The 15040-nt window shown below is 37.2% G+C and overlaps 1 protein-coding gene across 50 annotated transcripts in view; it reads right to left on the bottom strand.

The window, feature by feature from the left end:
• The window catches only part of ABI2 (abl interactor 2), a 122850-nt gene that overhangs the window by 28505 nt on the left and 79305 nt on the right, over nt 1-15040 (bottom strand). For 8 of the 50 annotated variants that reach the window (XM_045480860.1, XM_045480871.1, XM_045480863.1 and 5 more), the window contains 3 exons: nt 11222-11368; nt 10342-10466; nt 2648-2806 (listed from right to left, as the gene is read on the bottom strand). In XM_045480860.1, the coding sequence (XP_045336816.1) occupies nt 2648-2806; nt 10342-10466; nt 11222-11368 (431 nt within the window). Of the gene's footprint in view, nt 1-1477; nt 1508-2647; nt 2807-8681; nt 8865-10341; nt 10467-11221; nt 11369-15040 lie in introns of all 50 variants that reach the window. The other 42 variants (XM_045480852.1, XM_045480854.1, XM_045480865.1 and 39 more) reach the window with 11 other exon arrangements.

The raw sequence follows: 15040 nt of genomic DNA, 5'->3' as shown, positions 1-15040 counted from the left end.
AAGTCCACATCCATTTTAAGCCTCTGATTGTAAAAAAAACAGGCTCATAAAAAACACAGCTGGGATCATTTTTGTTAAATCAGGGAATTAGCTGCTTGAGAAAGCACAACACACGTTTTTTCATTTTAAATATTAATAAACAGGGATGAAGGTAAGACCCATGGGAATAATACAAGACACATAATTTTCTAAAGCAAATAAAAAGAAGAAACACCTACTAGCCTTAGGACACTGGTTTGCAAAGTATTGATTCTTGCAAAAAAAAAGAAAAGCTTTTCAAAGAACATGATTCAGGAAAAATAAATTTTAATTCAAAAAAGCACCATGATTAACAAACTAACAAAGCTGCAGTCACCCTCTTTAAACAGTTACCAAATCCCTAGAGATGAAAGCCAGAACTTAAAAGAGAGGCATACAGGAGAAAAAAAATAAATAAATGAATTATCTCACACATTATATTCAAGGCTCAAGAATCTCAATTCGTTTTATATCCATGAGTGTGAAAAATACTTTCATTAAAATTATTCCTGAGAGTAGGGCATTTTTCTGCTTTAACACATACTTTCGTTAAGATCAGATTTACAAAGAAAGTACTGAAATATGTACATAAAACACATTTAAGTATGTGCTCAAATAGCCTTCAAATAAATTCCACCAACAGTTCTCATAAGACCAATATTTTATACGTGTATATGTACCCAAAAAGAAGTAAATATCCTTGTACCTATTTCCTGAATATCATATACACATGGGTCATCAACTGTAACAGTGAAGTATCTCTCAGCTCCATTAGGGAACCAGCCATTTTAGACTGACACCACTCTTTCAAAATTCTACTTGAGCATAGGGAAGGGTGTATGGGCCATAAGCAGTATTTGTCTAGACTTCCAAGGAGGGCCAGAGAAAGACCTTACCTTCAACACAACTATGAAATAAGCCATATCTACTAACAAACTAAAGTTTAAAAATAAAAACTGCATTTAGGTATAAAAATGAGTTTGGAACACATGATTTAAAATCAGAATGTATGAAAAAGATAGGCAGATTTGTCAAAATTAAGCTCAAAATGAGTTTAAAAGAATGGCACAGCAAAAAATCATTAAGTGTAATCAAGGACAGCAGCAAGAGTGTATTTCAGCTCAGGCAGTTGGTCATCACACTACAGTGTAAATATGGCGTTTAATCTGTAAGAGGGATCCAAAAGAGTCAAAGGATTTGAGTAAAGGAACAGGAATTCATTCTACATCCAACAGCTACTGAGCACTATTCCCAGGATAAAACTATATAAAAGACTGACGAGGTCTCAGGCTCTCAAGCACTTTATATCACATTGTGGGATCCTCCTCACCTCCAACCCCCTACCTCCCAAAAAGAGACTACGAGAGTAAGAGGAAGATTTTTTAAAGTCCGAAGTTAGGTAGGATAGTATGAAAGAACATGGAACTCAGAGGCAGACGATCTAAGTTCAAATCCTAACCTGACATCACCTCAGCCTCAGTTTCTTCACCTATAAAATACAGATGAAAATGAACACATGATTAGAGGAATCAAATGAGATAATATATAAAGGCATTCATTCTTTAAACTGCATTTATCAAGGGGCACCTAGGTGGCTCAGTCTTAGGTTAAGCGTCTGACTTCAGCTCCGGTCGTGATCTCAACGGTTCGCGAGTTCAAGCCCCTCACTGGGTTCTGTGCTGACAGCTCAGAGCCTGGAGCCTGCTTCGTGTTCTGTGTCTCCCTCTCTCTCTACCCCTCCTTGGCTTGTGTTCTCTCTGTCTCTCAAAAATAAATAAACATTAAAAATAAATAAGTAAACTGTATTTATCTAGAAAGAGGATCAAATTTCTTCTGCATAACTCCCAAGGAATAAGGAGGTTTCACCATAAGGTAGCCATGGTCGACTGGTTTCAGGGCTTATCAAAAATGGAATGGGTTGTCCCTTAATATTAAAGGTGATCATATACAGACTTACTGGCCTCTTGGCAAAAATCCAGAAAAACGCAGTAAGTTGATATACCATGTCCACAATAGTCACAGTGTCTAGTATTTGCTTTTACCTTCTCTGGGGAAGAAGCAAAAATAATGTTTGCATGACTTTAAATATGTGCCAGATTAATTTTTTTCTGTATGCATGATGCATGATGAAAGACTGACTGTAGTATCTGGATCAATCTGTCCAAGTCCTAGCTTTCCCATCATAGGTTTGGTATGAGACGTGAATACGACAGTATAACTGCCTAGCACAAAACAGCTTCAAAAATACCATCTCTCCTTTACTATGCCACTTATAAACTATGTTCATATACAGTCAATTTTCATTATTTGGTATTCGTAGAACAAGGATATCTGATAAAATAAGAAGGAAATACTGTTCACCACGGTATTATTTTTAAAAGCAAATAATCACCAGCACAATCAAAAAGATTGTTTGGAAAAATTAAGTTCTACTTTATATGGAAATCGTGTACTGATTAAAAAAAAAAAAGAAATGGATGATATAGTATTAGCAACCTTGTAGTCATTCTTCCATTCATTGAACAAATAGTACTAAACACCTATCATGCGCTAGTCATTTGTAATTAAAGGTCTTTTCTTCTGTAATTGAAATTTTAAATATTCTATAAAATGCAAAAGAAAATCTAACCTGGATTCTGGCTATAAAAAGGTCCTCCATTCATCTGATTCTGAAGGCTTGTTTGTGAAGTTATGGAAGGAGGGCGTCTATAGGGCAACGAGCCCCCTATTGTTGGGGGAGTATGGCGAGAGGCAGGTCTATTCATGCTGTAGAACTGAACAGGATGACCTGGAAAAGGGATAGAGCATAAATTTGCCATTAAAAGAAAATTATCTCAGACAACCAAATGCTTTATTGTCTGAATCTTAATAACATGATTAAAAATAACAATGCTTAGCTAACTTAATTGCTATCTGACAAACATCATACAAGGCCACAGCTATTGCTCAGCTAACATATCAAAGTGCAAAAGCAAGAGGGGCGCCTGGGTGGCTCAGTCGGTTAAGTGTCCAACTTCGGCTCGCATCATGATCTTATGGTTTGTGTGTTCAAGCCCCACATCGGGCTCTGCACTGACAGCTCAGAGTCTGGAGCCTGCTTTGGATTCTGTGTCTCCCTCTCTCTCTCTGACCCTCCCCAGCTTGTGCTCTCTCTCAAAATAAATAAATAAACTTTAAAAAAGAAAGTGCAAAAGCAAGAAAGTAGGTAAATAAAACTAGGTTTGGAAAAGCTATGGTCTAAACAGATTACTAATTAATACTATAATTGTATTAAACTAAAAAAGAAAGAAAGTGCAAAAGCAAGAAAGTAGGTAAATAAAACTAGGTTTGGAAAAGCTATGGTCTAAACAGATTACTAATTAATACTATAATTGTATTAAACTAATAATTTGACAGGGTTTCAAAATCATCACAACTAAAATCTGTGGCTTACTTCCTCCTCCACCCCTCAAAAATGGCCACTAAAAACTAAACAAAAATGACATTTGGAAAAGAAAAAGAAAAAATGTTTGACACACAGTCTTATCCAAAACAATAATAGTAATAATAACAATAGCAATAAATTTAAGGTAGCAAAGCCAATTCATTTAAAGGAATACAAAGTATTTCACAAAAGGTCAAGTGACATAATTCCAAATCAAATATGTCTTTATTCAATCAAAAACCTCCATGGGGCACTTGGGTGACTCAGTTGGTTAAGCATCCAACTTCGGCTCAGGTCATGATCTCACCATTCCTGAATTCGAACCCCACATAGGGCTCTGTGGTGACAGCTCAGAGCCTGGGGCCTGTTTCAGATTCTGTGTCTCCCTGTCTCTGCCCCTCCCCCACTTGTGCTCTGTCTCTCTCTCTCTCTCTCTCTCTCAAAAATAAATAAACATTAAAAAAAATTAAAGGGGTGTTTGGGTGGCTCAGTCAGTTGAGCATCTGACTTCAGCTCAGGTCATGATCTCGCAGTTGAGTTCAAGCCCCGCATCTGAGCCCCGTGTCCAGCTCTGTGCTGACAGCTCAGAGCCTAGAGTCTGCTTCAGATTCTGTGTCTCCCTCTCTCTCTGCCCCTCCCCCACTCATGCTCTGTCTGTCTCAAAAATAAACAAATATTGAAAAAAAAATTTTAATAAAAAAAAACCCCTCCATTTCCGAAGGTAGATTATTTTGCCTTAAAATTAGAGGTTGGGGTGCCTGGGTGGCTCAGCTGGTTAAGCATCTGACTCTTGATTTCAGCTCAGGTCATGTTCTCAAAGTTTGTGAGATGGAGCCCTGCATCACATTGGGCTCTGTGCTGACAGCAAGAAGCCTGCATGGGATTCCCTCTCTCCCCAACTCTTTCTGCCCCTCCTTCTAAATAAATAAATAAATAAATAAATAAATAAATAAATAAATTTCTTAATTAGAGCTTAAGCAATTTACAACTATGAATAAATCTAAGACACAAAAAGGTAAAATATATCTTATTTGTAATACCATCTCTGAACCTATACATATTTATTAGCAATTTCACTCAACTGTGCTGAGAATACTTAAACAGGTAATGCTAACTAAAGACATTCTTTCATAATCTATCCAAGTCCCTAATGTAATTCAGCTCCTAAATTTTCTCTTGACTCCACTTCCACTTAACATCATTCAGCTGAAGACCTACTATAACAGAGCAAGCAAAGCACTAGAACACCCTGGAGAGACCACTCCAGTAGACAAGAAAGGAGGGGAGGAAACAGGAGGAGAGAAGAAGGGAAGGGAGACATGAGAGGGGATGAAAGGGGAAGGAGAGGAGAGATAAAGGGAAGAGGATAGGAGCACTTGTGTGGCTCAGTTGAGCGTCTGACTTTGGATCAGGTCATGATCTCCTGGTTCTTGGGTTTGAGCCCTGCACTGGGCTCTGTGCTGGCAGTTCGCAACCTGGAGATTACTTCAGATTCTGTGTCTCTGTCTCTCTCTGCCCCTCCCTTGCTCACGCTCTCTCTCAAAAATAATAAACAAACATTAAAAAATAAAAAACAAAGGGGAAGAGGAGGAGAAAGTGCAGGGAGGAAGGAAGAGAGAGGGGAGAGGAGAAAAGAAAGAAAAACACTTCTGGCAATTTTTCATCTTATCCATGATTGTAAAAAGGATTTACGTGACTAAAACTGGTCTTCAGGAACTCCAAAAATTTATCAAACTTGGTTTCGTATGAACTCATATAAAGAATATTTTGAAAGTACTCAAGATCTGCTATATCATTTAATTTTACATACGACAGCATCAAAACCTAAAAATCAATTCTGTTGTATAAAAATCTGGAGTATTCAAGCTTAAACATAATCTACTGCCAGGGGGCACCTGGGTAGCTCAGTTGGTTAAGCCTCCGACTTCAGCTCAGGTCATGATCTCACAGTTCATGAGTTCAAGCCCTGCATCAGGGTCTGTGCTGACAGCTCAGAGCCTGGAGCTTGCTTGGCATTCTGGGTCTCCCTCTCTCTGCCCCTCCCCACATCTGCACTCTGTCTCTCTCTCTCAAAAATTAAAAAAAAAATTTTTTTAAACATAATCTACTGTCAAGTCTATATAACCACAATAAAAAATGTAAAAACATATATACTAATAAATTATTACTTCAAAGGTATGTTTTGTCATTTGAATCATCAGATACAAATACATTATTGGCATTTTAGTAATTAATCTGTAACAAACTAATACAAACCTATGATCTTCAAGTTAAAAACATCCTGATAATTGACAACATTATGAATTTTATAGATTACATCCAGTCTAAAATCTCACAAAAGTCATCAATAATTCAAAAACACTACTAAAAGACAATCTATTGATACTATTAATAAAGCATTTATTTTGCCTTGGGTTAAAAAAGCAAACAAAGCTACAGTTTAATTTTACAGACCTAACTATAAAACCTAAAACTAAAAACTTTTAGGAAAAACAGAACAAAATCTTTATGACCTTGCATAAGCTAACAAGTTTGAAAGTATGGCACAATTCATAGAAGAAAAAAATCAATGAACTAGACTCAATCAAAATGAAGAACTCCCCCTTTAAAAGATACCATTACAAGAATGAAAAGTTAGTCATAAATGGAAGAACGTATTTCCAAATCATAAAATTGATAAAGGACTTTTATTCAGAAAAAAAAAGAATTCAAGGGGTGCCTGTGTAGCTCAGTTGGTTGAGCATCCAACTCTTGATTTTGGGCACTAGTCACGATCCCAGGGTCATGAGATTGAGTCCTGTGTTAGGCTCTGTGCTGAGCGTGGAGCCTGCTTAAGATTCTCTCCCTTTGCCCCTCTCCCACTTCTACACACTCACTCTCTCTCAAAACAAAACAAAACAAAACAAAACAAAACAAAACAAATGAAAGAATTCAGTAAGAAAACAAACAACCCTATTCAAAAGGTGTGTGAGGGGAGCAAAACATTTGAACAGACATTTCATCAAAGAAGATAAACAGATGGCAAAGAAGCAAATGAAAAGATAGTCTACATCATTAGACATTAGGGAAATGCAAACCAAAACCACACAAGAAACTATTGTACACCTATTACAATGGCTATAGTTTAAAAACAGTGTGGGGTGGGTGGCGCCTGGGTGACTCAGTCAGTTCAGCATCTGACTTCGGCTCAGGTCATGGTCTCACGATTTGTGGGTTCGAGCCCCACATCCAGCTCTGTGCTGACAGCAGAGCCTGGAACCTGCTTCAGATTCTGTGTCTCCCTCTCTCTCTGTCGCTCCCCACTTGCACTCTCTCTCTCCCAAAAATAAACAAACATTAAAAAAAAATTTTTTTTAAAGACAAAGTGACAATAGCAAATGCTAACAAGTATGCAGAGCAACTGGAAGTCTAACACACTGCTGGTCGAGGTATAAAATGATTTAGCCACTTTGGAAAACAATCTGACAGTTTCTTATGAAGTTAAACATTCACTTACTATACAACCCGACAATCCTAATCCCTAGGTGTTTACCCAAATGAACTGAAAACTGACACACACACAAGTCTGTGTGTGTGTACCTACAGCAATTTATTCATAATAACCCCAAAATGGAAATAATCCAAGGGATAAACAAACTATGGTACCTCCGAAGGATACAACGCTACTCAGTAATAAAATAATGAAACTTGAAGCAACATGGATAAATCTCAAATGCACTGGTGCCAAAAAAAACGGACCCAAAAGGCGACATACCATATATTCCCATTTACATGACAAGCTAACAAAGTCAAAACTTTAGAGGGAAAAAAGAACGAAAAAAACACAGATCAAAGGGTTACCAGGGGCTAGGAGTGAAAGGGAAGGACTGATCACAAAGGGAGCATGAAGGAAATTCAAGGATGACAGTATTATTCCACATCTTGACTGAAGTTGTGGTGACATTACTGTGTACATCTGTCACAGAAATACATGCTAAAAAGGGTGAATTTTACTGTATGTAAATTATACCTTAATAAGAAGAAAAGAAAAAAGTACTTGGTGATTCAAAAACTGTATTAAAAAGATTATATTGATATGTTATTAAGGCATTTACCTTGATTTTTGTTAAGAAAAACTATAATTATTCAGTCATGTAACAAATGTTTATTCAGGGTAAACTCTGAACCAGTACCTACTATTAAATTATGATTTTATTACTAAAATATTCACTCTTGGGTGGGAGCGATTTATTCTTCCTGGGCCTACAACCAACTTCAAGATGTATTTTTTACTGCATTGATGTTGGAGTATAGTAAGATTCCTAGATTTAACTAGACAGTCTTGCCTAATAGAGGTGTGTATAGATCAAAGTACAGTCCATGTTTACATTCGTACACTATGGAAGCTTTTCTTACAAAGTGCTATTATAGAAGTTATCCCATAAAACGCCATCCAAAATCCATTTTAGCTAAGTGTCCTTTAACACAACCATCTAGTTATAGCAGAAGAGCTAAATATATATATTCTATGAAGTATTTAGCAAGCTAAGGTGATACACGTCCAAACACATACATTTTTATAATAAAGAATTTATTTACTAACCAGCATCACTATTAACTTTGCAAATATATTTTGTAGAAAGTGAACCTTTTCCCCTTCCCCATCAAAACAGATTTTAAGTTGCAGTTTTAAAACACTAAAACACCAGCCAACTTTAAGTAACACTTAAGTAAGCCTGAATTTCTTAAAAAGTCCATTGTCTACTATGTGTTTCCAGTGCTACTTTAAAAGACTTACAGAGACATTCAATATGTTAAATATTACCTATAAAATATACCTTAGAATTATTTTCATAGACTTTTCTTAAAGACGTAATCTGTAACAATAATTCTAATGATAACTTCTCGAAACTGTACAGAAGAGGGCTCCATACTAAATTCACAAATCTCTAGTAAGTGAAATTCAAGCAATAAAAAAATGTATATTTGTGTTACTCTACTGGAAAAATGTATGTCAACTTTACCCTGATTTCCTCAGTACATTTTACTCTTGTGGTCACATGCCATCTTCTAGTTAGTCCATTACTCTTCAGATTTTACACACACACACACACACACACACACACACAGAGAGAGAGAGAGAGAGAGAGAGAGAGAGAGAGAGAAATAGAGCACAAACAAACAGAAGTCATAAAGCCAGAGTTCCATGTAAAAGAGCCAGATGACTGGATGTGCCTGCCAAGGAACAAGCCATACTCACCTGTAGGGGGAGTGGAAGAAACAACAGGGGGAGTTGGAGAAGTGAAGCCATCAGCAAGGGTCTGGGCACCCCCAGCAGCAGCGTCTGGGGCAGTGGAGGAAGGGACAGTAGCAGGAACAAGAGGGGCAGGGGCAGATGCAGAAGTAGCAGGAAGGGGAGGAGTACCAGCAGAGCCAGCAGGGGCTGAGGGGAAAGAGGAGTAAGAGGCAGCATTAATGAGGCAGACCCATTAGGCAGGATTAGAAAAGGCATTAGAGAACCTAATGTTAGATATCCAGTGCTTAACACTAACCAAAGAATACAGAGAGTGTTAAAAAAAAAAAGAAAAAGAAAAAATTAAGCTTATACTAAAGGATTATTAGCAAATAATTCAAAATGTTCAGGGTAATGTACAGATTTTTTAACTCATTAGAAACAAGCATTCCATTTTACTTAAAAGCCACTACTCTGGAAGAAAAGTGCTCTCTTTATATTGTAATTTTTAGCATAATATTTTGTAAACAGTATACAAATCTAAACAGAATACACTAGAAAAATAGTATTCCATTTTGAATTACACAAATCAGAAAATAAACATATATTTCAGATATAAACACCCTATTTGGTAAAAAAAAAAAAAAAAAAAAAAGAATTTAGAAAACACAAATCTTTTTTTATGATTTTTAAAAAGGTATTATCTATTTGCTATTATAAGTAAATTAAATACAAAATATTCGGGGCGCCTGGGTGGCTCAGTCGGTTAAGTGCCCGACTTCGGCTCAGGTCATGATCTCACGGTCCGTGAGTTCGATCCCCGCATCAGGCTCTGTGCTGACAGCTCAGAGCCTGGAGCTTGCTTCAGATTCTGCGTCTCCCTCTCTCTCTGACCCTCCCCCGTTCATGCTCTATCTCTCTCTGTCTCAAAAATAAATAAACATTAAAAAAAAATTTTTTTTTAAATATTCTATCCTTATGTCTTCTGTGTCATACTTTTAAAATAAAGCTTAACTTTGGTGTCTTCACATTAAACAAGCATATCTTTCTGTTTCAGAAAAAAAAGGTAGTATTTCAGACAGTATTAAATTCCCTAAGTCCACTAAACTTAAGTGCCAAAACTACTTTAAAATCTGCCACTGAATGTGATTCTCACACTAAGTACCCACTGTGTCCAAAGGCATGCAATGTCATAACACTGGCTGGAATATAACTCATATCCAGGTGGTACGTGAAACCTCAAAGCACCAACTGAGCCACAGCACCAAAGGCATAAAGCTAAATGACAGAGAAGTATGTGAACATGAACTCAGAAATCACTTGGTCAAAAATAACAAGAGCAGAGGGACAAGTGGATGGCTCAGCCGGTTAAGTGTCCAACTCCTGATTTCAGCTTAGGTCATGATCTCACGATTCATGAGATCTACACTGAGCACAGAGCTTGCTTGGGATTCTCTCTCTCCTTATCTCTCTTTGCCCCTCCCCTGCTCGCTTGTGCACATGTACACATGCTTTCTCTCTCTCCCTCAAAATAAACATATAAAAAATGCATAAAGATTTCCCAACATCATTAGAGTCCTAAAGAAAACAAAATCCTGATTATGAAAAAAGCCCACTATAGTTAAATCATACATTGAATTCAAATTGAAAAAAGACAAGTAAAGATGAAGTACCATTTGTGTTTTACCTGGAAAGACACTGGGAGGAGAGGGAGTCGGGACAGCAATAGGAACCCCCACGCTCCCACTGCCACTGTTCTCCCGACTGCTGCTCCGACTACTCGGGTGGCTCCCTCCACTACTCCCGCTGCTGCTGAAGAAGTAAGAGCCACCAAAGCATGAGTATTTATATATAGGAAGATACTGCCAGCATTTCCCAAAATTTGCTGAAATGAACACATAGCTAAATAAAGATCATTCAAAAATCTTCCACTTCAAGTATTAATTTCTTAAAACAGGAAAAATACTAAGTTCAAGAAACTTGCTTTGACCATCTTTTAATAAGCATCTATTAAAGAAATTGAAAAAGAAGGAAAAATATATAAGTGGTAAGTGATAGGGTTCAACATATAAAAATACTATTACTTTCCTTTATTGTCTGAAGAAACGTGTTTTATAATAAAAAGTTTCCCTAAACAGGTTATTTGATTAATAATTAAAAACTAATTTTATTTGTAATAATATCCTGATATACCATTCCATATTAATGTTTTATTGCATATAGTTTTTCATCTGTAAAGTTCCACCAAAAAACAACTTGCAATTTCCCACATCTGATCCATAACTTTTTTTCCCATATCTGGTCCACAACTTTTTCCAGGTCAACTAAACTATTAATTTTGTAGAGAAGTCGGTATTTTAAGATGTGTTTTTTTTCTGTTTTTCAACTTCCTGACCTCAAAGCTTCATCAGAACATGAGAAGAGAGAAGTAGAATCAGATGAGGTTTGGGGGAGTAGAGTGAGGAAAAGAACTTAGTGCTTGGAAAATGAGAGAGATTTAACTGAAGTAATCTGAACAAATTATGGTACTATGACCATCACATTTTGCACTGAGGTAGAGAAAATACCTGTAAGTTCGATTTCTTTGATTCACAGAAGCTGTCCTCACAGGGCTCTGCTGCGAGGGAGCCATATTACGGGTTGGGCTAGGTACGTAATCATTTGGTACCACTGGAGGACGCACTGGCTCCAGTGTGCGATAGGGGGAGTGCCGCCTACAAAAAGAAGAGCGTATGTATTGTGTGATTAGCAAGTTTCGGCACAATAAATTCAAAGAGTTGCCAGTAGTGAAATACAATTTGTATTCAGAGACAGGAAAATGTTTTCACATAACCCAGCTACCAATTTCAGTCTTTCCTTAAGTATCACTTCTTTGTCATTAGGGTTTCAATGAGTATTGCTATTGTTTAGTCTCCAACCTCATTTCCCTGTACTAATGCAATTTTGTTCATTCATTCTCAGAGAGCACAAAGATTCTCCCACCAAGTAAGCCAGTGTTTCCCAGACTTTTTTTTTTAATGAGTTCAAATTATTTTAGTACCATGCCAAAGTTTCCCAACTGTACTGCATGAATGCACTAATTATCTTCCTCACCCCTCTCTCCCTAACCAAAGATATTCAAAGATAGGGTAAATAAATCTATAATTTGGCTCCACAACCCCCCACAGTGATCATCAATAGCAACTCTAACAAGTCATTTCCCTTTCTATATAGTAAATACATAGAACTTGCACTACACATCCACACATAGAAATACACAAGTTAATCTCCTCTCCTTCCATTCTCCCCTCACTTCCTTTCTCACCTCACTCAACTTTTACCTTGATCTCTTTTACCTCTTACCTTCCTCAGTGTTCAACATTTAAAAGGGAGAGAAAAAAAAAAAAAAAAAAGACCACCTAAGTCTTTTTACTTATTTTGCTTTGGACTGTAAAGTACAAAACAGACTGGATTTTATTAATATATTTCCTTCTTCTCAAAATCTCCTTTAAAAGGAAGAGAATGAGAAAAGTAAGAGGAGGAGCCCCTGGGTGGCTCAACTGGCTAAGCATCTGACTTCAGCTCAGGTCATGATCTCACGGCTTATGAGTTAGAGCCTCGCATTGGGTTCTCTGCTGTCAGCACGGAGGCTGCTTCAGTTTGGGTCCCGTCTCCCTCTCTCTCTGCCCCTCCCCAGCTCGTGCTTTCTGTCTCAAAAATAAATAAAAACATCAAAAATAAATTTAAAAAAAAGAGGAAATATGATACGAAATAGGATGCACAATGGCATATTAATGATTATTAAATTAGTTCTCATCTCTAAGTTTCTAAATTCTTTATGACAATGATAAATACTCAACTGACATGAAAGTGACATTCTGCAGATACAATTCTGGTTTCTAAAGAATAAAAATTGGGATCTCAAGATGTGAAAATTAAAAAGCTATCTTTTCCTGAAATGATGTTACTCCCTTACAAATTTCTCAATAATTCACTCCTCCCAGAGTCCCAAGGTTCCTTCAAATACAGTTTTCCTGGGCTACTCAATAGCCCAGATAGATTTTCAGTGAGATCACTTTGTAGTGACCCTGTCCACTCTACTACCCTCAAAATCTTGCATAAACACATATGCACATTAATAATTAAAAATAAGCAGTAGTGCCTGGGTGGCTCAGTTGGTTGAGCATCTGACTCTTGATTTCAGCTCAGGTCATGATCCCAGGGTGGTAGGATGGAGCCCCACATCAGGCTCTGCACTGAGTGTGGAGGCTGGAGATTCTCTCTCCCTCTCTCTCTCTCTCTCTCTCTCTCTGCCCCTCTCCCCCACCTGCTCTCTTCTCTCTCTAAAAAATAAAAAAATAAGTAAAAATAAGTAAAGGGCACTAGATGATATAGTACGTCCAAGGAAGGAAAAGGAGTATCAGGAACGTGGATTTAAAATACTACAAAGTAGGGTGCCTATGTGGCTCAGTAGGTTAAGCGTCGGACTTCCACTCAGGTCATCATCTCATGGTTTGTGAGTTCGAGCCCCGCATCATGCTCTACATTGACAGCTCAGAGCCTGCTTCGGATTCTGGGTGTCTCTCTCTCTCTCTCTCTTTCTGTCCTGCCCCACTCTCTCTCTCTCAAAAATAAACATTTAAAAAAATAAATAAAATGCGAAAAAGTTTAGGGGTGCCTGGGTGGCTCAGTCAATTGAGCATCAGACTCTTGATTTTGGTTCAGATCATGATCCCAGCATTGTGGGATTGAGCCCTGGGTCGGGCTCTGTGCTGAGGTGAAGCCTGCTGAGGATCCCTCTCTCCCCCTGCCTCTCTCCCCCATTCGTGCTCTCTCTTTCTAAAATTAAAAAAAAAAATACTAAAAAGGTTAGGCATCTGAAATTATAATGTAAATATAAAAAAAAAATAAGATACGGATTCATTTCCAAACATCTCATTTCCAGACAATAAAAATGTTCTGTTTCACGCAGACAAAAACCCTTGCTGACTGAGAACAATACAGTGAAGGCAATGATAAATACAAAGTAAAAAATAAGGGCCAAAGGAACAAAATATGATGGCTAGACAAAGATTATGCAAAAACGCCACACTGTGACCATCAACTGGTTTGTAGTGCTCAGCAACTCTGGTCTCCAAAGATCCTGCAGAGCCCTTGCTAATACACAAGGGAAACAAATACTGGTATATGAATACATCTTCAAAATTTGAGAGCAACAGAAAGTTTTCTTTTACTAAGAGGACAGTGGGTTACCTTGCTAACAATCTTGACTTAAAACCTAACAAAATCTGTTAGGTACTACATATAATAGAAATATAGACATTCCACAGGAAAACAAATACTTCCTCTTGATCTCTCTACTCTTACATCTGCACCACTACAGCCTACCATGTCATCAACATACTACAGTGAATGGGAATGCTAGCTGGTGTAGCCACTCTGGAAAACAGTGTGGAGGTTCCTCAAAAAACTAAAAACACAACTACCCTATGACCCAGAAATTGCACCACTAAGCATTTATCCAAGGGATACAGGTGTGCTGTTTTGAAGGGACACATGCACCCCCCATGTTTATAGCAGCACTATCAACAATAGCCAAAGTATGGAAAGAATGGATGAATGGATAAAGAAGATGTGGTATATATATACAATGGAGTATGACTCGGCTATCAAAAAGAATGAAATCTTGACATTTGCAACTATGTGGACGGAACTAGAAGGTATTATGCTAAGTGAAATTAGTCAGAGAAAGACAAAAATCATATGACTTCACTCATATGAGGACTTTAAGAGACAAAACAGATGAACATAAGGAAAGGGAAACAAAAATAATATAAAAACAGGGAGGGGAACAAAACAGAAGAGACTCATAAACATGAGAACTGAGGGTTACTGGAAGGGTTCTGGGAGGGAGGATGGGCTAAATGGGTAAGGGCACTAAGGAACCTACTCCTGAAATCATTGTTGCACTATATGCTAACTAATTTGGATGTAAATTTTAAAAAATAGAAAAATTAAATAAATAGATAAATAAATAAATAAAAACATACTACACTGAAGTTTAAATCTTATTTGATCTACTAGATGCTTTCCTCTCTAATCTAAGCAGAATTTGTTTTGCTGACCCCAAATAAAAGCATCCTATTCCTGGCCGGAATTAATTTTTATCCTTTTATTTCCCATTGTCCTAACTATAATTCCTCTACCAACATTATCTTCTTTTATATTCTAATTCATCTTGTCCTGTCCTAATTAGTTTTTTTTGTCATTTTCTTTTTTCCCTTTTCTTTTCTCTCTTTTCAGTTTTTTTGGTTATGGTTTTTTTTGTTTGGTTGGTTTTGTTGCTGTTTTTTTTTTTTTTTTTTTTGGTGAGGGGGCCAAAAACAAGATTGTCAATTTAAAAAATT

Source organism: Leopardus geoffroyi, chromosome C1 (genome assembly GCF_018350155.1).
Source record: "Leopardus geoffroyi isolate Oge1 chromosome C1, O.geoffroyi_Oge1_pat1.0, whole genome shotgun sequence".
Classification (NCBI taxonomy): Eukaryota; Metazoa; Chordata; class Mammalia; order Carnivora; family Felidae; genus Leopardus; species Leopardus geoffroyi.
Note: the sequence above shows the minus strand (reverse complement) of the source record. Positions and strands in the feature narration are given on the sequence as shown.